Raw genomic sequence first — 22,789 nt, forward strand, 5'->3', positions numbered from 1 at the left:
TCTAGTCGGCACCAATCACTATCAGAACACCGTACTACCGTTTGGACTGAAGTCTGCACCCAGGACGTTTTCAAAATGCATGGTAGTGGTGGCAGTGCACCTGAGAAAGAACAAGGTCTTTGTCTACGCGTACCTGGACGACTGGTTGGTCAAAGCCTCCACCTTCCAGGAAGCGCAGCTGCACTTCAACAGGATGGCCGTTCTGTTGAACCAGCTGGGGTTGCACATAAACACGTCCAAGTCTGTTCCGATGCCTGTACAGTGCCTACAGTACTTTGGAGCCTCCATTGATACTCTGTCAGCAAGCGTGTCTCCTTCAGAGGAGAGACGCTTATCGATCCTTCGGGAGGCACAGGCTCTCAAAGCAGTTCCATCTACAACAGTGAGGACTGTGTCTTCTCTACTGGGGTCAATGGCCTCTTGCATCTTCCTCACGCCACACGCACGCCTGCACATGAGGCCGTTGCAGGAATGTCTGGAGGATCAGTGGGACCAGAAGCGGGGGAGCTGGGACGACCGGATCAAGCTGTCCCTCCACGCTCAACAGTCCTTGAGGTGGTGGTGGTCCGCAGAGAATCTCCTCAAGGGGGTTCCATTCCACAAGGACATTCCCATTCAGACTGTCGTCATGGATGCTTCTCTCCACGGTTGGGGAGCGCATTCAGACCATCTACAGATCCAGGGAACGTGGTCCCCGACGAAATCCACGTATCACATAAATTTCCTGGAACTCAGAGCTGTGCAATTGGCACTAAAGGCCTTTCATCCGTCCTTCCAGACCAACTCCTTGCTTGTGCAGACGGACAATTCGGCCACAATGTATTACCTCAACAAGCAGGGGTCTTGAGATCGGGCACACTGTCGCAGGAAGCTCAGGCGATCTGGCACTGGCTACTAGCCAGAGGACTGACGATAACGGCTACCCATCTGCCAGGTATGCAGAATGCTCAGGCAGATGCACTCAGCAGGCTGGTGCAAGAAACCCACGAGTGGGTTCTAAACGACAAAGTGCTAGGAGACATCTTCGACAGGTGGGGCACTCCGGACGTAGATATGTTCGCCACAGCCGAAAACAGACAATGCCGAGACTTCGCCTCCAGGTATTACCAACCGGGGACACTGGGGAACGCGCTATGGATCAGCTGGTCGAACAGCTTTCTGTACGCTTTTCCACCCAATCCCCTTGATTCCGGCGGTGCTCATCAAGCTGTCTCAATCCAAAGCACGGATGATCCTCATTGCTCCGGAGTGGCCCCGACAGTGGTGGTTCACGGACCTGCTTCACTGGTCTCTCCTACCCCACATGCGGCTGCCGTGTCGGCTGGACCTTCTCACGAAGTTGGGGGGGCAGATGGTGCACCCCAACCTCTCATCGTTGAGTTTGGCGGCACGGCTCCTGAGATAGTGCAATATGGACACTTGAATCTCCCTGAAGATTGCATGACTATACTTAAGGAAGCTAAGAGACCCTCTACTAGGACTTCCTATGCCTAAAAGTGGAAGAGGTTCTGCATCTGGTGCACTTCCAAGCATTATGATCCGACAACCTGCAAGGAAGATGTCATCCTTCCATACCTTTTGCATTTGGCTCAGTCTGGCCTTAATTTTCATTCTATTAAGGTTCACCTCGCAGCTTTGACTGCGTATAGGAAATGCCCTTCACAGACATCCTTCTTCCAGATCCCTGTGATTAAAGATTTTTAGGAAGGATTGAAGAAAGTGTTTCCTCCTGTTTGGCGTCCTTCGCCATCATGGGAGCTGAATGTGGTGCTGCCCAGGTTGATGAAGGAGCCTTTTGAACCCATCCATAAGGCTTCTCTGCAGCACTTGTCATGGAAGGCGGCCTTGCTTGTGGCCATTACATCGGCCCGCAGGGTGAGTGAAATTCAGGCGTTGTGTTGCCAAGAACCTTATACCGTATTTCATGCTGCTAAGGTTGTGATGCGTACTCATCCTAAGTTCCTTCCTAAGGTGATTTCTGATTTTCATGTCAACCAGACCATAACTTTACCTACGTTTTTCCAGAATTGTTAGACGAGGACCCGGAGGGTCGGCCGAATACTGGGGGAGAGGCCTCCGATGAGGGCCGTCTCCGGCGATCGTACAGACAGGTCACTTCCCTCCCCACAGATAGACACCACACAAGGATGAGATCCACACTTTATATAGGGTTCTTGCGGCAAGGTTATCAGCGATACAGGAGATACAGGACTCGAGGGTCCTCTTAATTCTAGTCTCTGTAGGAAAAGGGGGGTAGCGGGACAGTCTTGGTACCGGGTCGGTACAGGAGGTGGCAGGAGGGGAGCTCACAATCCTCGAGCTGAAGAGTCTGCGAGGTCGGGCCGCGGCAGCGCCGGCTGGCTAGGATGAAGTCTACAACGAAGGGGCCGCGGCAGCGCCAGCAGGCCAAGATGATGGTTTCACGAGGCAGAGGGCCGCGGCAGCGCCAGCAGGCCAAGATGATGGTTCACGAGGCAGAGGGCCGCGGCAGCGCCAGCAGGCCAAGATGATGGTTCACAGGGCAGGGCTACGGCAGCGCCAGTAGTCCGTCAAGGATGAGTTCTTCTCGGTGTCTCTCGACTCCAGGATACAACTGTCTTCCTGGTCTGGCGCGGCCCCAGTTATAGGTCTGGTCCCCTTTGATGTCCGGACCCTCGCGCCTGGGGGTCGGGAGGTCCGGGATGAGGGAGTCCAGACACCCAGCAGGGGGGTGGAGCCAGCGCACAGGGCGGCCGGGGGTGATCGACACCTGGCGGAGGAGAGCCGTTGACGACTCCTTCTCCCATTGACCTGCCAAGTGGTCTCTCTACCTCCTGGGTGGAGGTTGGTGCCTCGATGTCGGGGCCAGGCCCAGGGTGAGGGTCGAGTTGAGGCCACGTGGCCTCGTGCTGTAGTATCCAAAGATGGCGGCTGGGCCGGGGCCATGGTGCGGATGGGGACCAGGGCCAGCCGGTACGGGAGGGTTCAGGAGCTGGAGTCTCGTTGTGGACGGATTGCGGATTACTTCGGGGGTCGCCGGGGAGGCTCTTGCTGGGGATTCAAGGAGAGCCAGGGTCCGGGCCCCGTTGTGTGGAGGGGGGGACAGCCCGATCACGCGGCCTGTCCAACATGCGTCCCCCCCAGCTGAAGGCAAGGAGAGTCAGCCATCCTCCTGGGGACTCTCCTCGCCGAGGCGGAAAAAGCGTGACAGGCCGTCTGCGTTGGCGTGGTCCTGGCCTGGACGATGCTCCACAGTGAAGTCCATCCCCTGCAGGGAGATGGACCAGCGCAACAGTTTCGGGTTCTCCCCCCGCATTTGCATCAGCCATTGCAGGGGTCGATGGTCTGTTTGTACCCGGAAGTGGGTGCCGAAGAGGTAGGGCCGGAGCTTCTTGAGGGCCCAGACTACGGCGAAGGCCTCCCTCTCGATGGTGCTCCATCGCTGTTCTCTGGCCAGCAGCCGCCGGCTGATGAAGGCCACTGGTTGATCGACCCCCTCGGTGTTGAGTTGGGAGAGGACGGCCCCCACGCCATGATCGGAGGCGTCCGTCTGTACAATGAATTCCCGGCCGTAGTCGGGAGCCTGGAGCACGGGGGCAGTGCACATGGCGGTCTTCAACTTCTCGAAGGCCGATTGGCAGTCCGGGGTCCAGTTGACTGCTTTGGGGCTCTTCTTGGATGTGAGCTCCGTGAGGGGCCCCACGATGCTGCCATAGTCCTTCACAAACCGCCGGTAGTACCCGGTGAGTCCCAGGAAGGCCCGAACCTCGGTTTGGGTCGTAGGGGGTTGCCAGGCCTGGATGGCAGCAATCTTGAGCTGGAGGGGGGCCACCAGCCCGCTTCCCACTTGGTGTCCCAGGTATGTCACGGACCCTTGGCCAACCTGGCATTTGCTGGCCTTGATGGTGAGCCCGGCCTGCTGGAGGGCGTGTAGAACTTCCCGCAGGTGGCGGAGGTGGTCGGTCCAGTGGTGGCTGTACACAGCGATGTCGTCCAGGTAGGCGGCGCTGAATGCTTCGAGGCCCGCCAGCACCTGGTTCACAAGCCGTTGAAAGGTTGCCGGAGCGTTCTTCATGCCGAATGGCATCACCTTAAAGTGGTAGTGACCGTCCGGGGTAGAGAAGGCGGATCGTTCTTGGGCCCTGGGGGTGAGGCCGATCTGCCAGTAGCCCGCTGTTAGATCGAAGATGCTCAGGTAGCGGGCGGCCCCCATACGGTCAATTAGCTCATCTGCCCGGGGGATAGGGTGAGCGTCGGTCCTGGTAACGGCGTTCAGCCCCCGGTAGTCTACACAAAACCGGAGCTCAGGGGCAACGCTTGTGGCGGCAGCCTTGGGGACCAGGACAACTGGGCTGGCCCAGGGGCTGTCAGAGGGTTCGATCACTCCTAGGGCCAGCATCTTGGATACCTCGGTTTGGATGCAGGCGCGCACCCGATCTGGTACGCGGTACGCCCGGTGTCGAATAGGGGGGCTGTACCCGGTGTCCACATCGTGAAGGCACCAGGGGGTGACCCCGGGGGTGAGGGAGAATAGGGATGCGAACCGCTTCAGGAGGGATTGACAGTCTTGGCGTTGCTCCGGGGACAAGGCCTCGGAGAGTCGGACCCCTTCCACTGAGCCATCCTGCTCGAGGGTCCTCAGCAGGTCAGGAAGGGGCTCGGAGTCTTCTTCCGTCCCATTATCGGTAGCCATCAGGAGGCTGAGTTCCGAGCGTACAAAATGGGGCTTGAGTCTGTTGGCGTGGAGGACCCTTAGGGGGTTCCGTGCGGTTTCCATGTCGATTAAATAGGTGACGGGCCCTTTGCGTTCGATCACCTTGAAGGGCCCGGACCATTTGTCCTGTAGTGCACAGGGTTCAACCGGGGACATCACCCAGACCTGCTGTCCCGGTTCGAACTCAATGGAGGAAGCGTGCTGATCGTACCATTTCTTCATGTCCTCCTGACTGGCTTCAAGGTTGGCTTTTGCGATCTCCCTGAATCGCCGGGTCTGGTTGAGAAGGGCCAGGAGGTACTTGTATATGTCAGGGGGAGTTTTCTGTGGGGGCTTTTCCCAACCTTCTTTGACTAGGCTGAGGGGGCCCCGGACGGGGTGTCCGTACAGGAGTTCAAATGGGCTGAAGCCGAGGGATTTCTGAGGGACTTCCCGATAGGCAAACAGGAGGCACGGGAGTAGCACGTCCCACTGGCGACGGAGGGGTTCTTCTAGGCCCATGATCATTCCTTTGAGGGTGCGGTTGAACCGCTCGACCAATCCATTTCCTTGCGGGTGATAGGGGGTCGTGAATTTGTAGGTAACCCCGCACTGTTGCCAGAGAGACTTCATATATTTTGAGATAAAGTTCGTGCCCCTGTCACTGACGACCTCCCGGGGAAAATCCACCCGGGAGAAGATCCCCATCAGGGCTCGGCCTACCACGGGGGCCGTCACGGTTCGAAGAGGGATGGCCTCGGGATAGCGGGTGGCGTGGTCCACCAGGACCAAGATGAACCGGTGTCCTTGGGCGGTTCGGGGGTCCAGGGGCCCCACAATGTCTATTCCCACCCGTTCGAACGGGGTGGTGACGACGGGAAAGGGTTGTAAGGGTGCTCTGGTTTTCCGGCCACTTTTTCCGCTGGCCTGGCAGGTGGGGCAGGCCCTGCAGTGGTTGGCGACATCCTTTCGCATTTGGGGCCAGAAAAAGTGGGTCACCAGGCGGTCGTACGTCTTGTCCTGTCCCAGGTGTCCGGCAAGGGGGACATCGTGGGCTAAGTTCAGGAGGAAATCTCGGAAGCGAAGGGGCACCACCAGCACCCGACTGGCCCCTAGTTCTGCAATTCTTTGCTCGCTGTAGAGCAAGTCCTGGTCCCAGTAGATCCAGTGGGCCCCCGATGTATCCCCTGCGCTCTGGGCAAGGGCTTGCCGCCGGAGTCCCTCGAGGGAGGGACAGGTTCTTTGTTCGTGTCGGAATTGTTCCTGGGTGGGGCCCCCCTCCTGACGCCACTGTGCCAGGTCAGGGAGGTTCTGAAGCCGGTCGGATCCTTCTTCGGTTTGGGTCGGGAGCCTTGCTTCGGGGGCGGCCTCCTCTGGGATGATCGCGGGAGGAGGCTCCGGCCACTCGGGCTCTTCTGGACTGGGGACCGCACAGGCGGTCATGGACCGGGTCGAGACACAGACCCATTCGGGGAGGCCCAGCATCCCCAGGTGTTCTCTCCGTTCGACTGCTGCCCAGGGAGAACTTTCGAGGTCGTTCCCTAAGAGGCAATCCACGGGGGCATCATCGCGGACAGTCACTTTTAACATCCCGGATACTCCCCCCCATTCGAAGGGGACGCAGGCCATGCGACATAGACTTTCTGAGTTGTCGGCTGATCGGACAGGGCAAAGAATGTTCGGCAAGATTTGGTCTGGGGTCACCAGGTGACAGGGGACCGCGGTCACACTGGCCCCGGTGTCGCGGAGGGCTTCCGCCCGGCGGCCATTAATGTTGACCCACTGGCTGTACTTCTGCGTGTTGGCGGGAAGGGGGGCCCGCGGAATCATGTCTCTTTCCCCTAAGCAGACCAGGGACATGGCGGCCGGTTCCCACTCAGGCTGGTCGGTCTCGTACTCTTCGTGGTCTTCCGGGACTGGTTCTTCCCCTAGGGCGGCAGCCGCGACCTGGCGGGGTATAGTGTTCTGGTTCTTTGGGCAGTTGGGATCACTGGCGTAGTGGCCGGGTCGTTGGCATCGGTGGCAAATAATGTTGGCCCGGAAGCCGGGTCGCATTGGGGGGCTCCCTCTGCCGGCCGGGGGCGAGGGGTTGCTCGCGGGAGTCATCGGGCCGGTGTCTCTACCCCGACCCTGGCCTCCTCCTCCCCCACGGGGGCGATGGGGCCCTTGGTAAGTTCTGTGCGATTCGCTGGGCCCGTTTCGGCCAACTCGGGTGCTTTCCCATCGGTCAGCTTCGGCGGCGAGTTGCCGAGGTTCCGTTAGTTTACTGTACAGGAGGTGTTGCCGGAGTTCAATGAAGCAGTTGTTAGAAAGGTGTTCCCATACGATGAGGTCAAAAAGTTGTTCGTAGGTGGTCACTTTGCTGCCCTTGATCCACCCCTCGAAGGCTCGGCTAAAGAAGTTCACGTATTCCACCCAAGTTGTACCCGGGATCCGTTTGCAGTCGCGGAACCGCTGGCGGTACATCTCGGGGGTGAGTCCGTAACGAGTGAGGAGGGTGGCCTTCATGTGGTCGTAGGATGTCATCAGATGGTCCGGGAGTTGCAGCAGGGCGTCTCGTCCTTCGTTGACGAACCTCCCGGCCGCTCCTGGGAATCCGGTGGGAGGTCATGGCTACCTCGTAGGCTTTAAACCACTGCTGGATATCATCGTTCTTGTAGTACTCCCTGATGACATCTTTGGGGATGTGAACCTTGGGATCGGTAGTGGCAGGCAGGATCGGGCGTTCGGGGACTCTTTATTCTGTTTCTGGATTTCTAGTTCCTTGAGGTTGCGCTCATGTTCGTAGGCTAGCTTCTTTTCCTCTAGCTCTCTCTGTTTTTGCTTCTCTTCTCGCTCCTCTCGGAGCCGTAAGTGTTCCAGCGTTATTTTTTGTTCCGCCAGTTTGAGTTCTCCGTCTAAGCGAAGTCGCGCCAGTTCCAATTCATGGAGTCTGCTTTTTTCTCGTTCTCGGATCTCCTCTGGGGAGAGACCCGATCTTCTTTCTTCTATCGGCGTGGGGCTCGTTTCGGGGTTTCGTGTTTGGGGTACGGCCGTACCCGTCTCTGCCCACGATTCCAGGGCTCGTTTGAAGTCCTCTTTCGTGCTCAGTCCTGTGGTTGGAAGGCCAAGTTCTATGCAAAATTGTTTCAGTTCTCGGTGGTTGTATTCTTCCAATTTTTCCATCTGGAATTTTTCCGTTGTTCCGCTCTCTTTTGTTGTCATGGTGGTTGTGTGTTGTGGGGCGAGTGACCCTCTGTACGATTATGCGTCGGTTCGGATCGCGCCGCTGGCCACCAATGTTAGACGGGGACCCGGAGGGTCGGCCGAATACTGGGGGAGAGGCCTCCGATGAGGGCCGTCTCCGGCGATCGTACAGACAGGTCACTTCCCTCCCCACAGATAGACACCACACAAGGATGAGATCAACACTTTATATAGGGTTCTTGCTGCAAGGTTATCAGCGATACAGGAGATACAGGACTCGAGGGTCCTCTTAATTCTAGTCTCTGTAGGAAAAGGGGGGTAGCGGGACAGTCTTGGTACCGGGTCGGTACAGGAGGTGGCAGGAGGGGAGCTCACAATCCTCGAGCTGAAGAGTCTGCGAGGTCGGGCCGCGGCAGCGCCGGCTGGCTAGGATGAAGTCTATAACGAAGGGGCCGCGGCAGCGCCAGCAGGCCAAGATGATGGTTTCACGAGGCAGAGGGCCGCGGCAGCGCCAGCAGGCCAAGATGATGGTTCACGAGGCAGAGGGCCGCGGCAGCGCCAGCAGGCCAAGATGATGGTTCACAGGGCAGGGCTACGGCAGCGCCAGTAGTCCGTCAAGGATGAGTTCTTCTCGGTGTCTCTCGACTCCAGGATACAACTGTCTTCCTGGTCTGGCGCGGCCCCAGTTATAGGTCTGGTCCCCTTTGATGTCCGGACCCTCGCGCCTGGGGGTCGGGAGGTCCGGGATGAGGGAGTCCAGACACCCAGCAAGGGGGTGGAGCCAGCGCCCAGGGCGGCCGGGGGTGATCGACACCTGGCGGAGGAGAGCCGTTGACGACTCCTTCTCCCATTGACCTGCCAAGTGGTCTCTCTACCTCCTGGGTGGAGGTTGGTGCCTCGATGTCGGGGCCTGGCCAGGCCCAGGGTGAGGGTCGAGTTGAGGCCACGCGGCCTCGTGCTGTAGTATCCAAAGATGGCGGCTGGGCCGGGGCCATGGTGCGGATGGGGACCAGGGCCAGCCGGTACGGGAGGGTTCAGGAGCTGGAGTCTCGTTGTGGACGGATTGTGGATTACTTCGGGGGTCGCCGGGGAGGCTCTTGCTGGGGATTCAAGGAGAGCCAGGGTCCGGGCCCCGTTGTGTGGAGGGGGGGACAGCCCGATCACGCGGCCTGTCCAACAAGAATCCTTCTACTCCAGCGGAACGGTCTCTCCATTCCCTGGATGTCAGAAGGGTGTTGAAATTCTACTTGAATAAGACCAAGGACATTCGTAGGTCAGACCAATTGTTTGTATGGGTCGGTCAGGACTGGTCTTGCCACCTCAAAACAGTCCATCTCTAAGTGGATTGTGTCCTGTATTCAGTTATGTTACCAGAAGGCTAACAAGACCTTAGGGGGTAAGCCTAAGGCTCATTCTACCAGAGGCAAAGCAGCTACAACAGCTTTGCTTCGTAATGTTCCCATTGCAGAGATCTGCAGGGCTGCCACTTGGAAGTCGGTCCATACCTTTGCTAAGCATTACTGTCTGGACTCTGATGCCAGAGCAGATGCTCAGGTTGGGCAGGCTTAGTTGAGAAATCTCTTTCCACAGTAGTGGTGTTGTCTTTTTCCTCCACCGCCGGATTGGTTGTTGGGATGGGCTTGCCATTCTATTCACTAGATTGTGACTATACACAGAGATCCCCTACTACAGAAGGAGTAGTTTCTTACCTGTAACTCCAGTTCTGTAGTAGGGGTATCTCTGTTATAGTCATAAGCGCCCGCCCTCCTCCCCGGTGGAGAAAATGGTACTGTAATGTATGCTACAGGCCTTGCTTTATACACCTTCAAAAAGAACTGAAAGTAAAAGGACTTTGGCTGTGCATCCTGGGATACCGAGGGTCTCTGGAGAGTTCCTTAAAGGCACGGTATCCCTTTTCAAGACACATAATGGCAGCCTATGGGGACTTGTCTGTCCAACCCTTCCTCTCTATCATTTCAAGGATTTTGGTGAAGGGAAGTTTTCCCTGTGAGGAAAACTTGGTAAAAAAGTGTTCAACCGGACATGGTGGGCTATCCTTTTCACTGTTTAGATAAAGTGGTGGCCTTTGTAGCCTTGTATATGTTAGGCTGCATTTTTTTTCTTAATTCTCTCTTAAGTGTCTATGCAGGACTGCAATGAAGACAGCTTAAGAGATTATTTTTTATTGCTCCCGGGTCCCGCACATGGGCGGGACTATTCACTGGATTATGACTATAACAGAGATACCCCTACTACAGAACTGGAGTTACAGGTAAGAAACTACTCCTTCTTCCATATCATCCCATGTCTTAGCGGGCAGCCCCTTGCAGTGTAGATAGGTTTTTCCTGCTGGGTGCACCCCTCCACTCCCGCCCGCCACTCCACCATTGAAGGAGCCTGCGAGGATTTCCATTTCCAAGCAATGTTCCATTTGGCCACCAGTGTGGAGACCCCAATGAACATTCTCTCCGCCCGAGTCTGACTGGGGTCCTCCAGTAAGCCCAGCAAAGCCACCCTAGGGGAGATGTTCGAAGGTCGGTCAAGCACATGTGAGAGAGTTCCCTTTTTATCCTTCACCAGTATTGGACCATCACAGGACCGGTCCAGACCATGTAGTAAAAGTCTGCATTGGATGCAGTGCAGTGGAAGCAGATGGCCTGGGAGCTTCTGTCGCCAGGGTGAAGCCTCAGGGGGGTCATAAAAGTTAGGTGAAGATGTTATGTTATATAATCTTGTATAGCGCGCAGCTGCCCGGTGCTGACTGCAGAGTAGAAGGACCACAGGTGGAGCTAGGGCCTACAACAGAGGGAAGAGATGTGTTTTGATTGCCTTCCGGACGGCCAGGTAGTTATTCGGGCTGTGGATCTGTAAACAGATGGATTTCCTGAGTTTTGATGCTAGGGTGCGAAAAGGACATCCCCCAGCACGCATCCTCCTGACCCAGGGAACAACCACCAGGTGGTTCCCTTGGAGCGAAGATGGCGTGTAGGTACATAAGGCATGAGTAGGTTGACCAAAATACCTGGGGAGGAAAAATTCAGAATTTTGAAGGCCATGCAGAGAGCCTTAAACTCTATCCGCTTAGCCACCAGCAACCAATGCAGCCGATGAATGGCCTTGGCTGTAGAGCAGCTTCTGGGGAGACCAAGCAGGGTTCTGGCAACCGCATTTTAATTAAGCTGGACCAGCCTGAGGCGAGCGGACATGGCCAGTTACCTTGGAAGCCATCCTCGCCATATAGGCCTCTTAACGTCTTCACAGGTACTGTGGGTCTTAGCCCAATGTAAAGGGGTGTGGTTGAATTTCAATTTCAGGCGCCTTATAATAATAATCCTAATAATAACTTAGTGTCACTGAGCTGAGCTGATCTTGTGAACATTGACAATGCTCTGCACGATTATAGCTGTTGCTGGAGCATTATTTTCTGTTGTATTTACAGGACGAAAGTGAGAACAGCCACCTTGCTCAGATATTTATAACTTTTGGTGTTCTTTCTTAGGGGACGACGTGAGCATCATTGCTTTTGGAGCCTTCGGTAAACAGTGTGGGCCATCAGTGACTTCTGGCATCCTGTCTGCAGTGATTGAGGTGAACAATGTACCTGTGATGCTTCAGTCAACGTGTGCAGTTCACAGTGGCTCAAGTGGGGGTCCGCTCTTCAACACACGCACCGGAGAGCTTCTCGGTAATATGACTCCCCACACCCTCCCCCTAATTTGTATTGGTTAATTGTTGTATGGAATAGTTTGGTATGTCATAATGATCTATCCCTTGTTATGATGTATTGTTGGAATGTGTAATGGGGTGATTAATGGTACAGAGCTGGTGATGAAGGGACACACTTTGTTGTTCCTCACCTGGACACTAGAAATACATATTTTATTTCTACATAATTTCCTGCCTCATCTCATCTTTACAATGACGAAAAGTTAGTGCCAGTGTCTGCCCCCTGTGAAGAAAGAAGTGTTCTTAAAAAAATTAGCAGTAAACGGAGTTGACAGCCATTGAGGAAAAAGAGCATGGGTGCCAAAAATTGTGTGGAGACATAGGTACACAACAGCCAGTCTGTAGGTAGCTGTTCACTTTATTTACACCGCTATTCATATAAAAAAAACTGTAAAAGTATATACTTGTATGTGGATCCTTACCGTTAGCGAAGTGCATGCTGTGTACAGTGCAAGCATGAGACTCTGGTCGTGGCTTGCTGAAATCATTGCAGGCTCTTGAGGTGTGGCTCACAGCAATTGTAATACGTCGCGTGTAAGGCATTGGGGGTCCATAAGGTCCATCAGCTCTAGAAAGAATCACGTTTATGTCGTTCTTCGATGGCCATTTTGGAACAGTTTGCTGTAGGCCTGTTGGCCTAGCAGCCCAGCCAGAATTCATTCATTCTACACCGTGGTTATTTTATGGCCATATTCTGTTTACCGCGTATCAGTGATATGCACAGTAGCGTTCAATTCTGTGTGGTATTCATGCAAAGTGCAGCTTATCAGCACTGTTTTAGGAGTATCGACAATCTGTGCAGCGTTTCTGTTTCAGTGATGCGCACAATGGAGATTTGTGCAGCGTGTCTATTGCAGCGATGCTCACACTGGAGTCAGCCAAGGAGTTTTACAGGTTTTCAGGCAACCACTGTCTGGTTTACTGTTAATTATGCACTGTGTACCCTCATTTATCAGTGATAAGCACACCTTCATGCTCTTTGGTGACTTTGTATTACTTTATTTTACATCTGTGTTCAGCAATCTTGTTTATGTTTTACTAGTTATTTCAAGAAAACAATATTATATTGTAAGCATGTAGTATTGCCATTTGCTATTAAGTGTATTATTGTGGTGATTACTTTACCACATTTTCTGGCATGGGCAATTCACAAAAGTTCAACCAAACATCTGTATTTTTACCAGTACTTGGAAAACAAGTACTGATGTGGAAAAAGTGGCTCAAGACATATGAGAATTATTTAATAGCTATTGATGGCAAAGGGTTTTCTGCTGAAAGAAAGAAGTCATGCTGTTCAGTTTTCTGTTTACAGCAGCGATTGAAATGTTTGAGAACTTGCCACCTAGCGGCTCAAGACATATGAGATTTATTTAATAGCTATTGATGGCAAAGGGTTTTCTGCTGAAAGACAGAAGTCATGCTGTTCGGTTTTCTGTTTACAGCAGCGATTGACATTTTTGAGAACTTGCCACCTATACCAGCAACTTGAAATCAAGGAGACAGCTGTGATGTATTTAAGGAGGCCTTTTCAAGACTGGAGTAACAGTTTGCTGATGAGCGTAATGTAATGTTGGAGCGGCACAGCTACATAAAAGCAGGCAATTTGGGGAGGAATCGGTGGAAGAATATGTAGCTGCATTGAGAGTACTTGCAACCAATTGTGAATTTGGTTTAAATGTGGGTAGTTGCATAATGAATCGATTTGTTTAAAAATGTGATTCTAAAAGAAATCCAGGAGAGATTGTTGGCGTGTCATAATCCTACATTAGCTGAGGTACTGGACATAAGAAAGTAAATAGAGAGATCTATTCAGTCTTTCAAATCTTGACTTCGGAGGAGGTTAACGACGGTGCCCCTGTGTGTGTAGTTCGAAAAGGGAAAAGATCTGTAAAATCTAGTGATGTCAAAATGGTTAGACCCAGTTGTTAATGGTGTGGATCCAAAATGCACCTCGCTAATAGAGTTGATTGTCCTGCAATGAGAAAAAATTGCAACAAATGAAATACATTTGGGCACTTCCAGAGTGCGTGCAAAGGCTTGAAGACCGGGACAAATGTGACTGGGAACTCTTTGAGTGATGTGAGTGACAATATGGATAATTTGGTTCTTACATTGTATTATCTTCCTATATTTTCTGACGTTACTAGTGTAGGTGTGGCCTTCAAAGCACCTTTGGGAGAAGTTCTCATTGGGGAGGTTGTGTTGGAAGCAATGGCAGATTTGGTATCCCCGATTTCAATTCGGTCTGATGTTAGCTTTCAGGAAAAATGAGAGCGTGTGGAGTAGAAAAAGACAGATGTTAATCCAGATGCCTTTAGAAATTTCAAAATGTACATGTTGGGCTACCCTGAGGACAATTTAGAATTTCAAGGGCATGACACTTTTATGAAAATTGATGTCACGGGCAGCGGAAGGGATATTGTGGAATGGTATGATTTAGGAAAATTGGGTGTAATTTTGGGTTCAGGTACTGACTGTTCCATTGTTTTCCGTGATGTTTTATTGAACCAAGTTGAGGTTCAGGTGTCAAATGTAGAAAGTATCATGTCTAAATACAATGCTGTGTTTCTGGATAAAGTTGGGCAGGTGAAGGGTTTCACTCATTGCATTAAACTTAAAAATGTTGCCATTCTCATTTAATACAAAGTGCAATATATCGTTGGGAGTTCGCCAACAGTTAAAACAACACATGAATGTATTTTGTGCAGAGGGTATCATTGAACCCACTGATAGTTCAGAATGGGTTTCAACAATTGTAATTACGCTGAAGAAGAATGGTGATTTACAGCTGTGTGTTGACTTGATCTCTTTGAACAAACATATTGTAACTGACAGTCATACCTCTGCCAGGGACACAAGAATTTCTGGCGTCTGTCAGTGGTGCTAAATATTTTTCCATAATTGACCAAGTCGGCATATCAGCAAGTGGCTTTGGAGGATGCTTTAAAATATTTTACAAAAGGGGGTGATGTTGGACGGAGCATCTGAACCAATCAAACACACACACAGTCAAAAGATCTGGGTTTAATCCATCACCATTCTTTAGCCCACTCTACCACCCCAGTTCAGACATGGCCATATGCAAATCAGTCTGACCCTGTGCCTCATGGGAAGAGTCCAGCCCGAACTGCCAAGCCATGCCTTCCCTGGACCGGAAACAAGCTTCCTAGAACCGGTTTCTGGCATTTCAGCCGTCTTCAGCCAGGCTTGCTTGAATCCAGTGGCAAAGTGAGCAAGGATATTTCAAATTGAAGGTTTTCCTAAAGTGCTATTGTCTGATAATGGAGCTCAATTTGTGTCATCTACAAAGTTTCTAGTTTAAAAAAAAGTGTGGTACTCTTATATTGTACCAAAGCCCACAATCAGGTCGAAGGGGCAAACAGATTTTTAGAGGATGGTATTCTGGCTGCTCTAGATAATGTAAGGAATGTTCTCTACTTCTTGAAAGAAAAATTGTGAAGTTACCATACCACTCCATATTCGGATGCTGGTGAATCTCCTTATTTTTTGATGAGAGAAAGACAAAGTTGTACCTTTTTAAGTCTAAATTTTGGTAGTTCCAGAGTTAACCGGAGCTATGAGAAGGTAGTGGAAAAAGTAAGAGAAACCTTGAGTGATGCACAAGTCAAAGTCAAGAAGTATCATGATGAAATTCATAGAGCCAAATCAAAACTTATCAGTGCAGGTAATTGGGTGCATATTGCCAAACCTGTTTTGCAACGCAAGGGCACATCTATGTTTTCTGCACCTGTTCAAGTTGATAAGGTGACAGACAGAGCAGTTTTTTTGACAGACAGAGCAGTTTTGCTACACAAAAGGGGTTGGTGGAACAAGAGTTCAGTAGTGGTTCCCAAACCCGGGGAAGAAAAATTATTTAAAGAGTTGATTGTGGAAAATTCATTTTCGGATGATGTCAATGAGAAGGGCTTAGAACTAAGTAGGTAATTTTGTTAATCAGCATTTTTATCAACTAGCAAGAACCATGTGTTGGCGATTTGCAGGAAGCTATTATAAGCTGATATACTGTGTCTGGTTCTGGCCCGCCGACATCGGCTCCCATGTGTGCGGTAATTTACTTGCGGTGCAGGGCTCACACGTAATTCGGGTGCCCCCAGCCAATGTGCACAACAAATATTAACAAGCATTGGCATAGACAATAGGTCTCGCCTTTGAGACATTATAAGTGAGTAGCCATGCAGCACATCATCCACTACATTATATTAGCCATTAAAGACATCAAAGTTCATGGTAAATCTTCTGATATATTGGCCTTATTGCTACCCTTGCAGTGTTGACATTTTGATGCCTATGCAAATTTGAGCAGCGATGGGAATTATAAGATGTATGACAATGAACTCGCTCCTAAAATTTTCCCTAGGTAAGTTTGGCCCATGAAAGTACAGTGAAAAATGTGAATTCAATTCAAGACATGCAACATTTTGTGCGAAAAGTTACATTTCACTAATTTTTAAGAGGAAAAATTGATATATGAGGTATTTACTATACCTGGCAAGTATCAGAGCCGAGGGCATTGGTATTTACCGGGTCTCCAGTATTAGGGTGTCTTTCATAGATTCACATGCCTGAATATTCCCCTTCGTCGAAGTGGGAGTCCCACGGTAAATAAAATAGCAATAAAAAAATCCCAATAAAGTATGTATATAAAAACATATCACATAAATTGCAACACCAGAAGTACTTATAAGTACCTGGTTAGCATAACCACATAAGAATACATGGAGAAAAGAAAAATCCTGTATAATAATTCCATGTCATTATGGTAGTCCAAACTACAGCCAATCAGGCGTAAGCACCCCTCCAGAACCTTCTCAGAGGCTCAGGCCTTCAGATTTTCTATTGCACGTCGTGTGAAGGGAGTCTCCCTGAGCTCTGCTCAGTTTTCTACTTTCTTCTGGTTTTCCAGTGTTTCTACTATGTCTTCAAGTAAGAAGTCTTTGTTTAGACCTTGTTCTTCTTGTGGGAAGTTGCGGCTCTACTCTGAGGACCCCCACAAGAAGTGTATATACTGCCTCTATCCTGACCATGAGGTAGGCAAATGTAAAATTTGCAGGACTTTTTCCACAAAAACCCTTAAGGATAGGGAGGGTCGTCTCCTCTGGTTACAAAGATTGAAAGACAAGGATTCAGATCTTTCTGACGCAGAAAGCCTGGCGTCAGGTACTTCTAAAGCCACTTCTAAGCGTAGCAGTGTGCAGGATCTGCCATCTCCCTTCTTGAAGAAGAAGAAACTTTCACTCATGAAGGCTCCTGCGGTGTCTTTACCTCCTCCTGCTACGCCTACGCCCCCGAGATCTGACTCTCAGGCGTCTTCGGCTTCTTCTAAGCACGTTTCTGTAAAAAAAACGTGCAAAATTGTCGACGGGAGCGTCGACGATCGTCCCGACGACGAGATATGCCGTCTCCGGCTCGACGACAGTGGCGACGACTTCTGCTTCTGGCTCGCCGACGGTGGCTGCGTCGACGTCGTCTGTGTGGACGAAGGTATGCCTCAGTTTTAAAACTGTCTTGTCGACGATTCCTATCGCCTCGACGTCGAAGAAGAGTCTATCGTCGTCATCAGGATCTTCGTCGACGAAGCTTGTGAAGAGTGCCTCCTCGCCGTCGGTGGCTCCGTCGACGAGTGCTCTGTCGACGGCTGCTTCATCGTCGACGGCCTCATCGACGGCGGCTCCGTCGACGACGCTCCATCGACGACGGCTCTGTCGACGTCTTTACTGTCGTCTTCGACGAAGACTCCATCGACGGTGGTATCATCATCCTTCGCATCTTTGCCTCTGGTGCCACTTTCTTCATCTGGGTCTGGTTCTTCCACTGTTGACCCTCTGCATCAACGTTGCCAGGTGCCTTTGGACCGGCTCAATATTCCAAGTGACACAAAGCCTCCATCACCCCTGTTTGCCACAGGTTCTGAACAGGACTCTGGTTCTGAGGAGGACGAGGATGAACAATTCCGGACAGCACGAAGCCCTTCTGAACTTGTCATAAAATGTCAAGAATATGGGGATAATCAGGATAATTCGTATTTACAAGAGGAGGTACCTTCTACTCAGGTTCCTACAGCGACATTACCACTTTCCCTCATTTCCAATCTCCAATATATATTGGAAGATTACAGCAGGCGTTTTCCGCCATCTCACCATGGCTCTCCTTTGCCAACAGCGCCCGTGCCTGCATCAGCTCCTGCTGCTGCTCCGCAGCCACAACCAGCAGCGCCATCTGTTCCGGTTATGACCTCTATCCCGGTCCATGCTACAGTGTATGAAGATGATGATGATGATGCTCGCCCAGAGCGAGAGGACGGCGAGGTTCAGGATGACAATGATGATGGCGATATGGCAGATTGGGACGATTACCAGATCCAAACACCGTCCCCCCCTCCTGCGACTCCAGGAGATTCCCTTCTGTTGACATCGCAAGTTTTCACAAGCTGATGGATAGAGCGGTGCTCCGCTTTAAACTTCCTATGGTCCAAAAGGACGAAGACTGTTTTCTTTACGACTTTAAAAGTCAACCTTTCAAACAGGTCCGGACAGTCCCCATCATCGACTTTATTTGGAACGAGGGTGTCAAGTTGATGCAAACGCCCAATTCCATCCCGGCACAGTTACCTCGTTTGGAGAAGAAGTATATATTCCGTGGTCGCACAGGCCTCCCGGCGCCATTCCAGAAACCCCTCTTCTCCAATAACTTCTCCTCCTGATAGCGAAGGTCGTCGCCTTGATGCCATTGGGCGAAAATTATCTACTATGGCTTCCACTACTGTGAGGGCTGCAAAATCTCTGGCCATACTAGGACGCTACGACCGCCAGATGTGGTCTGACATTTCTGCCTTTGTTGCTCTCATTCCTGAGTCCTCCAGAGCAGAGGCTCTAAAAATTCTTCAGGAGGGGGAGAGAGCGTCAGAAGAGATCATAGACTGCTTGGTGGATATCGCCTGCACTGGCTTCCGTCAGCTCCCAGGGGCAGCTGTTCTGCGGCGTCAGGGCTGGCTTCGTTCTACCTCTTTTCGCCAGGAGGTTCATGCAAAAATCCTGGACATGCCGTATGACGGCGAATCACTCTTCGGTCAGCACGTCGATGAAGCATTGCAGACGATAAAGAAGGATACAGAAACAGCTCGTTCCTTAGGCACTTTGCAGTTCCGCAAACAGCCTTTTCGTGGTGCGAGCGGACGCGGCACCACCTCTTCTTTTCGCGGCGGATCCAATCAGTACCGCTCTTATGGTCAAGGAAATCAGCAATATTCCTCACAGTCGCAACAGTCCTCTCGCCAGCAGTCTTCCAGATCGTACCTATAGAGGCTCCGCTTCTAAAAGACATTGACTTGCCTTCCCCGCTCAAAGTTGGAGGTCGAATCTCCCTGTTCTTTTCTCAATGGTCTTCAATCACCTCGGACTGTTGGGTGCTGGACATTGTATCAAAGGGCCATGACCTGGAGTTTGTCAAGATTCCTCCTCACACTCTTCCGACTGGTCTGCCTCCAGCGCACCTCAAAGAACTTTTCCAACAGATTTGCGTCATGATTCAAGAAGGTGCCATCGAAGTGGTTCCCAAGTCTCAGAAAGGGATGGGATTCTATTCCCGATTTTTCCTCATCCTCAAAAAGACCGGTGACTGGCGTTCCAGTCCTCGATTTACGGCACTGAACAAATATCTAAAGTGCCAATCCTTCCGCATGCTCACGCTCGTGGAGATCCTACGTCTTCTCTCCAAGGGCGACTTCATGACTACCATCGACCTCCAGGACGCTTATTTCCACGTGCCAATTCTTCCACGGCACCGGAAGTACTTGCGCTTCCGGGTACGGCGGAGAGACTTTCAGTTCAGAGTGCTGCCTTTCGGCCTGCGCTCCTCCCCTCCCGTCTTCACAAAGGTCATGGCTCCAGTGGTGGCTTACCTGCGTCTACAAGGAGGTCAAATTTTTCCATACCTAGATAATTGTCTAATCAAATCGCAATCTCGCAATCAGCTGTCCCAGGACACTCGACTCTGTCAGAACTTATTTCGCTCCCTCGGTCTTTCCATCAACACCGAGAAGTCCCAGGTCAACCCAGCTCCTTGCAGAACGTTTCTAGGTGCCACTCTGGATACGTCACTAGCCAAGGCATTCGTGTCTCACGAGCGTCAGCTACGGATTCTACACTTGGTGGCGCTTATCTGTTCAAAAGAGTCAGTTTCAGTTTGTCTATTGAAGTAATTTCTGGGGATGGTGTCCTCCTGCATCTCTCTGATCCCGAATTCCAGGCTCAAGAGTCGCCCCATTCAGGAAGAATTGGACAGACAGTGGCGTCAGGTCACTTGCTTTTTCAACGATCTGGTCCTAGTGGCCGCCCGGATGAGGTTAGCTCTCCAGTGGTGGGCGCAACCGCCCAACGTTGCTGCCGGGACTTCTTTCCTCACCACCGCTCCGGAACTCATTCTGACGACGGACGCCTCCTTGGAAGGATGGGGCGCACACCTTCAAGGGCTGTCCATAAAGGGCAAGTGGACTCTGTCTCAATGCTTCTGGCACATCAACAGGCTGGAGTTAATGGCCATCATCCTGGCGCTCAAATCATTCCATCTTCTGATTCAGGGAGAATCGGTGCTCATCCAAACCGACAATACCACCAGTATGCACCATGTAAACAAGCAGGGCGGCACCAAATCTCTTCTCATATCTCGGCTGGCACAGAGTATTTGGGATTGGGCACTTCAGCACCACATTACCCTGACAGTAGTTCACCTACCAGAGTTCTCCAACATCCTGGTGGATTCCCTCAGCAGGTCAGCATCCTCGACTCACGAATGGGAGCTGCATCAGCCGACTCTGGACTTCATCTTTCGGCGTTGGGGTCATCCGCACATGGATTTCTTTGCGAGCCCTGCGAACCGGAAAATGCCCGTCCTTTGCAAGCTGGCTTCCCCATCCAGAATCGTCCGGGAATGCCCTTTTGATGGACTGGTGCGAGCTATTCGCCTAGGCTTTTCCGCCGATTCCACTAGTTCCTCGAGTGTTATGGAAGATGCGGAGATAGCCGTGCCACTGCTTCTCTCACAGTGCAAACCCATTCTCCTTCATCCTCGAGCGGATCTCCTCACGATGGACGAGGGTCAGATCTGTCATCCGGACCCCTCCGCTCTCAAATTAGCAGCCTGGAACCTGAGCACCTTGAATTTGCCCATTTGAACATTCTTGCCAATGCCAGGGCTCCGTCCACAATAAAAACCTACAAGCTAAAGTGGAAAAGATTCTGTCACTGGTGCGCAGCTGCCAACATCCATCCCATTTATTCCACTCCGGCTCAGTTACTGCCGTTCTTTCTACAACTGGCACAATCAGGACTTTCCCACTCAACTTTGAAGGTTTTCTTCGCGGCAATCTCTCGCTTCCGGCAGGATGGCTCCTCCTCTCTCTGTTCTTCCAGAATCATTCGTCAATTTTTCAAGGGACTGTTCAGGAAGTTCCCGCCCATTCGGTGTCCTCCTCCTACCTGGCATCTCAATATTGTTTTGGTGCAATTGATGAAGGCGCCATTTGAGCCTATCCACAAAGCGGATTTTAATGTTGTTGACTTGGAAGGTGGCTCTTCTCCTTGCATTAACATCTTCATGTTGCGTCAGCAATATTCACGCCTTTACCATTAAACCTCCTTTCATCCAATTCAAATCGGACTGTGTTGTGCTTCGCACCAAACCGGCTTTCATGCCTAAGGTGCCCACTGACTTTCACCTCAATGAACCTGTTTTCTTAAAGACTTTCTTTCCCAATCCTCAATCTCCAACGAGCAACGTTTGCATTCACTGGACGTTATACGATGCCTGAAATTTTACATCGACAGGACGGCACCCTTTCGCAAATCTGATCAGGTGTTCGTTGCTTACGGACGGATGCGCAAGGGGCGTTCTGTTACCAAGCCAACTATTGCTCGTTGGATTTCTTCAGCAATTTCCTTCTGTCATCAGAAAGCTGGCAAGCCTCTTCAATCATCAGTGGGAGCTCATTCCACCAGGGCGATGTCATCCTCTACTGCCCTGTTTGCTGGTGCGCCGATTCAGCAAATATGCCAAGCAGCTACGTGGTCCAGCAGACACACTTTCACGAGACATTACTGCCTTGAAACGATCAACGAAGCCGATACGGCAGTGGGCCAAGTGGTGCTTCGCAATCTTTTTAACTAACGTGAGCCTCTGCTTTCTTCCCTCCACTTATATGGTTTATGTGATGATATTGTTATTATTATTATTATTTTTTTTTATTATTATTTTTATCATCGCTATCTGGCTATGTTATGTTATCTTTGCAGTTTCATACCTATGCATTGCTGATTTTGCTCTTACAGCCAGATGTTACTGCTCACTATTCTATTCAAGCATGTGAATCTATGAAAGACACCCTAATACTGGAGAAGAACAATTGTTACTTACCTGTAAACAGGTGGTTCTCCAGTATTGGTGTCTTTCATAGATTCACATGCGACCCACCCGTCTCCTCTCAGAGGCTCGCTTCTCCTCCTAGACTCTTTTGTCACTCCTGTGCTACGAAAATCTGAGGGCCTGAGCCTCTGAGGAGAAGGTTCTGGAGGGGTGCGTGCGCCTGATTGGCTGTAGTTTGGACTAACATAATGACATGGAAATGTTATACAGGTTTTTTCTTTTCTCCATGTATTCTTATGTGGTTATGCTAACCAGGTACTTATAAGTACTTCTGGTGTTGCAATTTATGTGATATGTTTTTATATACATACTTTATTGGGATTCTTTTTATTGCTATTTTATTTACCGTGGGACTCCCACTTCGATGACGGGGAATATTCATGCATGTGAATCTATGAAAGACACCAATACTGGAGAACCACCTGTTTACAGGTAAGCAACAATTGTCCTTATCATAAACATCGCAGTCCATTCTGGCCCACTTGTAATCAGAGCCCATTCCCCAGGGAAAAACAAGTATTTCCATTTTTTTCTTGTGCTACGACTGCCAGCGAAGCATTTTGTAGTAGGTACAAAGATGTTGTATTTCGCCCTGTGAGGCAGTTTTAACATGTGATGTGGTGCAGTCTTACCGTACCATTGATGTCATAAAATTGATTAGCACTTTAACTGCAAAATTCATAATGCACGCAAACAATAATAGATCTGGATATTGGGTTCCTCCTATTTTATTTTTACCCTTTGAGCTACACACTAAATGAGTTCCTT

The 22,789-nt window shown here is 50.9% G+C and overlaps 1 protein-coding gene across 1 annotated transcript in view; it reads left to right on the plus strand.

Annotated features, from left to right (window-relative positions):
• TYSND1 (trypsin like peroxisomal matrix peptidase 1) overlaps window positions 1-22,789 on the plus strand; it is a 237,792-nt gene that overhangs the window by 209,965 nt on the left and 5,038 nt on the right. The window contains exon 4 of the mRNA XM_078643073.1: window positions 11,358-11,543. Within this exon, the coding sequence (XP_078499199.1) occupies window positions 11,358-11,543 (186 nt within the window). The remainder of the gene's footprint in view (window positions 1-11,357; window positions 11,544-22,789) is intronic.

Source organism: Lissotriton helveticus, chromosome 5_1 (genome assembly GCF_964261635.1).
Source record: "Lissotriton helveticus chromosome 5_1, aLisHel1.1, whole genome shotgun sequence".
Classification (NCBI taxonomy): Eukaryota; Metazoa; Chordata; class Amphibia; order Caudata; family Salamandridae; genus Lissotriton; species Lissotriton helveticus.